Genomic DNA, 10,000 nt, shown 5'->3' on the forward strand with positions numbered 1-10,000 from the left:
AAAAAGATGCAACTGCTGCAGGGCTCTCCCAAAGATGATGCAACACGACAGTGTGTTCCACAAAATATCTTTCACAAAGAATGTCCGACAAAATGGATTATTCAACATAGGATCTCACTGTATTTATACTAAATTCATCATTTACATTAAGACAATATAGAAGGTAAATTAACTTGCAAAAAATGTACTTTTGAGAGGCTTAGGGCTACTTTTTAGCCTTAGTATTCCTACAATATCAACCATATAAGTAGTTGGTTGACATAATGCAACAGTAAGAGAGAGCAACCTAATTGGTAAAGCGCTTTTATTTGTATCTGTAGGCCTAGACCTAGGCCCATACTAACAAGCCGCAACATGCTGTGATCCATCTTTCACCTTTTCATTGCACGATAAGATGTATTATTTGTCTATTTTCTCTCATCATGGATCTTCAAAGATTATGCCATATTTCTGAAGTCTTTATCATTTTCATATTGTGCTGGATACTTAATTAGCGGTTTCGTATTCAACATGTAGAGGAGCAGTTTTTCTCAATGCATACTTCATGTATGCTGAATGTCATTCATTTACTATTATAAAAAAAGGTTGGCAAAGTCGAGAAGCATAGAACAAAACTAAGAAAGTATATACAAAAATATATCACATTATGTGAAAAGTTTGTCATCTTTGCAATCACACATTCATACTAATACAACAAGATTGTGGGCTCAATCTAATAGTTATTTTCACAGGTTGTAAGATATTACAATTGCATATGGAGGAAAGTCAATATTTTAATAATACAAAAAAGAGTCTTGAATTCCAAAAGCAATAAACCTTTTTAAAAATTCTCTAGGTGCTGTTAGCATTAGTGCTGTGAGCTCATAACCAGTTTCGAACAGTATAAGCTGCTAAAGAGAAATCTTGAACACTTGCATCTAAAACCAACATCTATATTCTTTCAACATAATTTTGTCAGTACGCTCAGCAACTCTCATTATTATATTAATAAAAACTTGTTTATAGATCCCATTAGGGCTAAACATCTGAACCTTTTCAAGATAAAAAATGTTTTATGCCATTAGCCCAACCGTAATCTGCCAGTTATAAGGAAGTGAAGCATACACTAGTTCTCTCACCTGCTTTTGAGTAGAGATTTTACTCTAATCGACGATAGTGATCATCCCCCACCTCTCTGGATACAAGCCACACATATTCTAAAGATCTTTCATGCTTCAACTTAAGTCAGGCGAATGTTGTCATTAATAGTAAGGTCCTAGCTCCTGCTTAGATGCTCAAATATTTCTTGAGACCATCAAATCATCTAAGCTAAGCAGAATGTCCAAGCAAAGTACCAGTTGCTCAAGTGAATCTAACAACTTGAAAAAGTAATTGAATTCCTTAAAACTTACCAGATCAAATCTGCGTCTGCATTTGTCATAACTGAAGCCATTTCCTGGGATCACTTTGCCATCAGGAAGATGTTGGTCGGCTCTAGGAAAATCTATCCACTCTGATTTAATGGAAGATCGCATTAAAAGGACAGTCAGAGAGTGAACTTATGATTCATGTAGTGCAGCAAATGCTTCAATGTGCACCTACCAGGATGTCCAAATTCATTTCCCATAAAATTTAAGTATCCTTCCCCACCTAATCCCATTGTAATAAGCCTGATCATCTTGTGTAATGCTATTCCGCGATCTATGACAGGTGTAGATGGTCTATCCAATGCCATGAAATCATACATATCCTGAAAGAAAACCCACAGGGAAAAACTTTAAGGGGAAAAAGAGAGTACCCATCTAAAAAGACAGGGAAAAAGGAAAAGAGATAGCTAATATCTATCTATCTATATATATATAGATAGATAGAGAGAGAGAGAGAGGTTCCATTGAGAAAGTTAAATGTGTTGAGAATTGAGAATACACGCAAATAAGTCAATAATTTCTACGAATAAATCAATGTCAAACATGAATAGGCATTCTCATCTGAGTTTGAATCCTGAAGGAGACGAGATTTTCACCATATTAACTAGATACGGCTATTCGTAGGTTATATTGATTTATTCTTATTCTTTATTCTCATCTCTCACAGAAAACTGAAATCTCATTGGATATATATATATATATATATATATATATATATATATATTTGGAGGGGTGAGATCATATAGAACCCTTCCCTCAGGTAGTATCGTAGTCCCTTACAACAGCATAACGTTAAACACAAAACATGTGAATTCAAAACTGCATACATGCATTAACATTACTGCACATATGCATGTAATACAATTTTCAAAAGCTGCATGATTATATACACAATACCGCATTGCTTTATACACAAAAATGCATTGGTACTACGATAATACCTAAGAGAGGGTTACTACCAGATCCTGACCCTATATATATTAGTATGTGTATATATTTATATAAAATCACAGTTTCTAGTGAAGGCAAAATATAACATAAATAGTGCAACTATATCAAATTCCTACATGCTTTCAAGTTTCAAGTATAGAGTAACAGTTACATGTTGGCCACTTTAAACGTATGCCTGACCTTATCCATCAACCAGAATGCAATAGTTTTATCACCAACAAGAGCTTGGTCATGACTTTCTGCATAAGCAACACATTTTTCCATCCACCTTCTGTTTGTAAGTGTGTGTATAATATCTCCCATTTTCCAATCTTCATCCCTTTTCCTGAATCAAAAGAGTAAGGAAAAGAGTGACTAGATTGTGAAGCAGTATGTGGTCCCAAAATAAAATCAATGTTATAATGTGATGGGTTAAAAATTGAATTCTTCAACTTAAAAAATGTAGAAGTTTACAGAGGTCCTGTTCATAAAATTGAGGTTGTATAGTCGCGAGTTAGATTGCATTCAACTTAAGTAGATATTATTTAAAATAAAAAAATAGTTGCTTGTCTTTATAAACCTAGGGGAAAACAGGAAATGAGTGAAAAAATAGCTCCATTAATAGAATCAGATCACTGAATACTATAGTATTATCTTATCACCAATAAACAGCGCCTCAAAGGAAGGAAAGAGATTTATCATTTTAAAGTCACTAAATAGGTTCCAGAGTGTCAAGGGTAACATACTTGAGAGTCTCAATCCATTTATCAGCAATAGCCATGTGCAGACGATAGTCAAATCCAATACCTCCATCTTCAAGAGGAATACAAAAGGCTGGCATTCCACTGACCTGAAATCAACGAAATTTCCAATGAGATGTTTCAGAAAAAAGGTATTTCTGTTAATAGAATATAAGAGAATATATTAAAGGACTGGTACGTGCAGACATCAACATCAATATTTTCTGCAGTGCAAGTTCAGCAATATACACTGTCTTTCTAGAATAATGAAGATTGTTACTCTGACAAAGAATTGGTATACGAAGGAAATCATCAACAGTTTCTTAAGCTCAGCAGAATTTTCTGCAACTTTACAATAACAAAAAGTTTTAGAAAGGTTTACAGCTTGCAGGCATATGCATCTTCTTTTATTCAGGGATATGAATAAGAAGAACTGAAAAGTGATGGTGGAAAATATTGGAACTAATTCTTAAGCTATCAAAATTTACAATCAGAAAAAAGTATGTGTGCAACTACTTTTTAGAGAAAAAGTACTCCTGTAGGTTGGATCTTCACTCCCTTACATATCTTTACCACTAAGCTTCAAAGTAAAAGACAGCGGAAAATATATTATTTCAACAAATCCAGTGTTTTCCCTCTACCGCAACCCAAAACGATCCAAACAATAAGACACAAAATAAACTAGGCATGACATACTTTGTTTTAAATTGTATCTACAAACTTACATCTTCACCTATCGCTAAAGCTTCAGGAAAGAGCCCATGAATCATATCATTGACCAGCATCAAATAGACCACTGCATCAACATCTGTTGCGAATCCAAAATACTCGTTGTAGTTCCCAGTAAATGCCACCTTTCATCAAAGAATACATTAGTCTGGATATTGCATACAGATTAAAAAGAAGAGCACAGGATGTGAAAGAAACAAATTACGCTCAAATGCTATAAGAGACAGGGTTCTATTGTGGGAATGGCAAACTCAACACATGCTTAAGGCTAGTTGTAAATTCATGCTGAATTACACCTTAAGTTAGTTCACAATCTGTGATGGTTTATCTATACAGAACTTGGCTCCCATTTCAAAAATCCTATCAATCTCATCCCATAGTATGGAACTGAACAGTTTAGATCATATCATCGAACTGAGGACCAGACGAGAGGGCATAAATGGAATATGGTCACAGTAGATGCTGAAGTTGAATCTCCATTGAGTGCAGAATCTGAAAGAAGAAGAAACAAATGTTTGTACCATGACTTCGGTAATTAGCACAAATCGTGACAGGAGTTTGGGCAAGCTAGAAAGGAAAAGGCTTGGAATTCAGAGATTACCCGGAGAAAGCTTTGGTGGATAGAGGAAATAAACAAATTTGTTTGAATAGGCTTGCAACAGGTGTGAAAGATGTCATGTAAACAAGATATAACAAATGCAAAGATAGCAATGTTCTTTTGCTCAACATAACTTAGAATCTTGCACAAATTCAGAAAGGAGTTTGAGAAATCTTTCAGTTCGGTTATTAAAAATTGACATTCCATTCTCGTTTTGATTCACTTAACTAGTAGGTTATACTACCTCTTTTGTGTTTCCTTGAAGGAACAAATATTGGAAAGGTCACTGGTGGAATAGAAGTTTTCAAGAAAGCATTGAGTTTTTGAAAGACAGCCATAAATTTATAACTGCTTGATCAACTACATCACTCAATAAATGAACAGATATGTTAACCAAAAGACAATACCTCTAAACCATGGTGGGTATACATCATTGATGTTACCCCGTCAAATCTGAAGCCATCAAACTTATACTCATCCAACCACCATCTTGCATTGGAGAGAAGAAACCTTAAAACCTACAATTAAGTGCACGTTAGACAAACAGGATAACAGCTACATATCTATTGTAACATTGATTCTAGACAGTACATACTTCCCACTGTCCATAGTTAAAAAGACGAGAATCCCACATCCAATGATAACCCCGCGATCCAGAGTGAAAGTAACAGGCATCAGTGCCATCAAACATGTTCAGTCCATCCAAAGTATTATTTGACGCATGACTGCAGGCATTAAATTTTCAGTTAAATGACAAATAAAAGGTAAAAGATCTGCAATTCACACACAGAAACAGCGACAAGAGATGCAACAGAATACAAGAAAATTTTGAGATGAATAGAACATAGATATCAATTTAAAATATAACTCTTTAGGAAAAACAGAGAGAGCTTTCTTTGATCAAGCAGCAAGCTGGATCACTAAAATAGCTATGAACCAAGATGCTTGCAGAGACAATTAATGCAGCAGAACATCCCGTCCGGGTCTCCCCCCACCACATTTGACCCCAAATTCTTTTTAAAATCAATAAAGATAAGTTTAAATTATCAAAACACCCACCCAAACTGATAATTGTTCACCCATGGTCACCCATGGCACTCCCTGGACAAATTCTGGCGTTCTGATACAATGGCATAAGTTATGTAAGACTGACTATAGATAGCAGAAATGTAATATCCAAAAATGAAATGAGCTTCTCCATAAACATCTCTGTGGACATGATTCTTAGCTATATGTAATTAAGACAGGATTCCTGCTTATACTTCAACAATTCTACATTTTGGAAATAATATACCTGTGCACAATATCCATGAGAACAAGCAAGCCCAACTCATGAGCTCTATCTATTAAAGACTTAAGCTCATCTGGAGTCCCAAAGCGACTGCTTGGCGCAAAGAAATTTGTCACATGGTAGCTGATGCAAGAATGAGATAAAAATTTAATCAGCAGCCAAAATACAGAAAAAATAGCAGATGAGAATGGACAGAATTCACCGAATCATGCAAATATACGATATTGCTCTATATGAGGAGCAAAATGCATAACTAGAGTGAGGCCTATTACCCAAAACTTGCATAATATGAATGCTCCTGAATTGCCATTATCTGAACAGCATTATAACCCAGTTTCTTAATGCGAGGGAGCACTTCGTCTCTGAAGTTTACATATGTATTGATAACAGGATCCTGCATCCAACATCAAGAAAATAAAATGTAAGTGCTGCATTTGAACATGAAATCAGTATAATATAGAAAATCTAAAGTCTTTGAACTAATTTTTTACTTGTCCACAACAAAGTTATTATATGTCTGAACTTCTTGGGTTGGCACCACTACTCAAGATAAGAACACATTGTAACTCTTCCAAAAGTTTATGGATTGTCTGGTGTGCTTGAAGACAAAAACTAAGGCATAGGAATTTTTTATACCACCTTTAAGAGCTTGTCTTAGGGTAAGTTTTTATGCAATTTTTGCTAACCATTCCAAGCCTATTTAAAAAGGATATTTCATCTTGATTTACATTCAGTTGTTGAGGAAAATATGGATTTTCCATCAATAAGATACAGAAGATGGCTAAGTTATTCATAATCAAAAGAAAAGGCACCAAATAAGTCGCCTAATTGAGCTTAGATACAACTTATAACATTTGAGAGAAGAGAAGCACACCTTACTACTCATTCCAACATGAGACTCATATATCCGCAGTGATTTTGGTTTCTTTGGACGAGGATGTTTAAAAACATGCTTATCCTGCAAAGAGTAAATTTAGAGCATCATTAGCTGAGAACGATGGAAGGCTAAAATTATACCAGGTAAAGGACTACTAATCCCTAATAAACAAAAAAAGGAAAAATGTTTTCTGACTTTTCAGGAGAGCAGAACATTTTAGTGTAACCCTTAAATTCGTTCATTCATGATCAGTGTATCTCTTATTAATATATAGATGACAAACATTGCAGAATGGCAAGCAACAGCAATCTGCTCAGATTTGCATTATGATAGTGTCAGCATTGGATAGCTGAGTTAAGAATAATACACTTATTTTTGCCTTGTTTTCGCAGTTCTCCAGTCACCCATAAAGGTCAATCAGCTCGCCAATAAATATCATAAGCACAACATAGAAAAATCGTGAATACCTCTTCTGGAGGATCATAATATATTCCATTGTATGGAATTTCCCCAGGAGCCTGAACAGAGAACTTGATCCAAGCTGGAATAGAATCTTTTAAGCCAGATGGAGTATCCATACGAATCTACATTTTAAATATTAGATAGCATAATCTTGTCATAAGTACCACAAAAAAGTAATAGGCACAAGTGATTGTGATAAAGATTTAGTGATTGCAACAGATTTCAGTGCAGTTAGAGATCTAGGTGAGAGTTACTACGGCAAGCTTAGAATCTGCAAGAAACTGAAGTTCATAATTTAGACTATCATATGCTATTAATTAGAAAATACATACACAGAATACCACAACTCGTATCAATGAATATTACCTTCACACGAGAACCATGCGAAATAGCCGGGGACCCATCAGCATTATTTGGTAAGAAGATCTCCCAAACCCCATATTCATTCTGTAAAAAACTCTGTCAGACTAATCATGTGGGCAAAATTCATGAAGTTGATCATCATGCATGCAAATGGGACAGCAGCTTTAACATTGCAAAGTACATCCAACCAAGATTTGGTAGTGGTCTAAAAATGCTAAAGAACTCAAGCAGAAAAAAACTATCTTTATCCAATAATACTGATCCCTACTTTTGATGAGAATTTTGAAATAATGAAAGGAAGAGGAAAAGCTTACACAAGTCATGACATCAGCATTAGGATTCCAATTATTGAAATCTCCAATAAGTGCAGCTGACTGCAGGATAAGAATGGTCAAAATATAGCAGCCATAAAATAAATGAGGAAAAGAAGAAAGTCGCCAGATAAAAAAAGAAAACAATAATAATTGAAGGAATCAAGCATGTCTCATTGTCTCATATGTGACCACTTCAGGCAGCAATAGACCCAAAAACTCTTATGACACTAAAAAGACTAGGGCAAGAAGCAAAAGATGGGCTTTCATCAGCTGTTTATCAGCTTGACTTGAGGACAAATGACAGTCCAAAATGCGACTGCTTCTTAAATTAGAACAGAGAAGAGAAGAGGACTGGTTGAACTAAAAGAAAAGTATATACCTACTTAATACAAAATAATGAGCAGCACTAACCTTGGCACCAGGCGCCCATTCCCTGTAAGTAATACCTGACTCACTGTCAATAAAGGTTTACAGGAAATCAGTATAGGAACATCGTAACAATCAAATTTCTTTAATCAAGTAAATCTGCATTTCTTTACACAAAAAAAGATTATATTATTGTAATAGGTACACTGGAAAAATAAGATACTACGGCTTCTCATAATTCAATACAAAAGCATCAATATTTCAAACATATTCATAAATCTGTTGAGTTTTCATTTTTTTGTCTTACCACTAACAGATTACTAAGGACTAAGCTTCTGCTCGGACAAAATCTCAGCTATCAGCTATGTACAAACCTCTATTCTGATATGGCTGTCAGTACTTAACATTCTATATCCCATGAGCACATGATGTGTTTCCTTCTCCAGAAAACATGTGGAATTTCCCAAGAGATTTTCTCCCAGTGGTGTCTTATCATGATGGAGAAAATATTGGATTGCCATGGTCAGCATCATTAGAGGTTATATGAAGATGCCCAACGAAAGATGGATATGTAAGCCTTCCCCAGAGTGAGTATGAATGATGAACGAAGAGTCGAAGAACTCCTTTTAACTTCATATAGTACTTATATTACCAAGTGCATGCATTCCTACACATAATCTTTCTAAAACAATTAGTATCTTAAAATACGCGGACATGCCTTTTCAAGAAAAAACACATGGCCTAAAATGAACCTTCAGAATTTCTTATTCCATAGGTGCAAGCAGATGTTAAACCATGATTGTCTCTGGATGGCTGTCAACATATTAGCAGAACAAAATAACAATGTCCACCACAAACCTGCGAACAAAACCAAATTTCTCATAACCACGAGAAAAGAGCTCCAATCCACCTTCATTCTTGTCAATTGCTGCACGCAATTTTCTATACTGGTCATACCTGGAAAGACATGTTGGAGTGAAATAATCAAATTGATTACAAAATGCTGCTTCACCAAACACTCCAAAAAATGCTTTCAGAAACATCCAATGATATATTCATGATCCTAAAATGTAAAAGTAGAAGTGTACAGTAAGAGGATTCAATGTTAAAGTAAGAAGATATTATTTCAACCACAAAACTTTAAGAGCCTAAAATATGTAATTTGTATACCACTTGTACTTCTATCACACTGAACTTTTCAGCAAAGTTATCCATAGTAACTTACCGGTAATCAAGATGTTGGCGGTGACTACTCAGCATTGGATCTATTTCGTATATCCTCTTACCATTACCAGGTGGAGGAATGATCTTCCCTCTTATCCTCATAGATTCACTGTTTGTTGTTTCATATGTTGAGTCTGATGTCCCTTCGGCTTTTACTTCAACATCTTTATCTGGTTGTTGTGCAGAAGAAGGATCTTCCCCTGTAATAACTTCACTAGAACTGAGTTCAATTATAGTTTCTTGATCTTCAACCTTCAGCCCGTTGGTTGTTTCTGAACTTTCTGTATCACCTGATATCTAGAAACAAAAATCACATAAAAACAAAAACAATCAATGAACGGAGAAGATTTTGCAGTTTCAATCATTTCTTCCTGCTCACCGATTACAAAGTCACAACATTTTCCATCCATAAAGAAGGATTTAAAGTATAGATAATGAATAGTGAAGACTATAATACACTTTCCAGTGATTAGTCCGAATGGGACTGAAAAACTTATAGAAGCTCAAACAAGTACCTAAAATGCAGTTGCAAACTTGGGTCAGTTTGTATAAAATAATAACTGCCTTAGTTCTTGTGTTATTGATGTCTACTCTCTCACATTTTCTCTCTTCTGATTTAGTCATTTACATGGTCTGGTGATGTGAATTGTTTCATACTCAGGGCTGGGGTTATGTTTTAAGTAAGGTTTTCTGGAAGACA

General features: G+C 35.1%; 1 protein-coding gene across 3 annotated transcripts; it reads right to left on the reverse strand.

The window, feature by feature from the left end:
* Nucleotides 1–18: 18 nt before the first annotated feature.
* LOC131002642 (1,4-alpha-glucan-branching enzyme 1, chloroplastic/amyloplastic-like) lies at nt 19–9,597 on the reverse strand (the record flags this gene model as incomplete). 3 transcript variants are annotated; one of them, XM_057929109.1, is given in 17 exon segments in its annotated part: nt 20–1,262; nt 1,392–1,492; nt 1,582–1,729; nt 2,538–2,682; nt 3,083–3,186; nt 3,802–3,930; nt 4,811–4,921; nt 4,999–5,128; nt 5,698–5,817; nt 5,967–6,088; nt 6,569–6,652; nt 7,039–7,155; nt 7,400–7,480; nt 7,711–7,770; nt 8,122–8,164; nt 8,935–9,033; nt 9,302–9,597. In XM_057929109.1, coding segments are annotated over 17 exon segments (1,911 nt in total), but the record flags the coding sequence as incomplete, so codon positions are not given.
* Nucleotides 9,598–10,000: the final 403 nt, after the last annotated feature.

The sequence above is a fragment of the Salvia miltiorrhiza genome, unplaced genomic scaffold (genome assembly GCF_028751815.1).
Source record: "Salvia miltiorrhiza cultivar Shanhuang (shh) unplaced genomic scaffold, IMPLAD_Smil_shh fragScaff_scaffold_165:::fragment_2:::debris, whole genome shotgun sequence".
NCBI lineage: Eukaryota > Viridiplantae > Streptophyta > Magnoliopsida > Lamiales > Lamiaceae > Salvia > Salvia miltiorrhiza.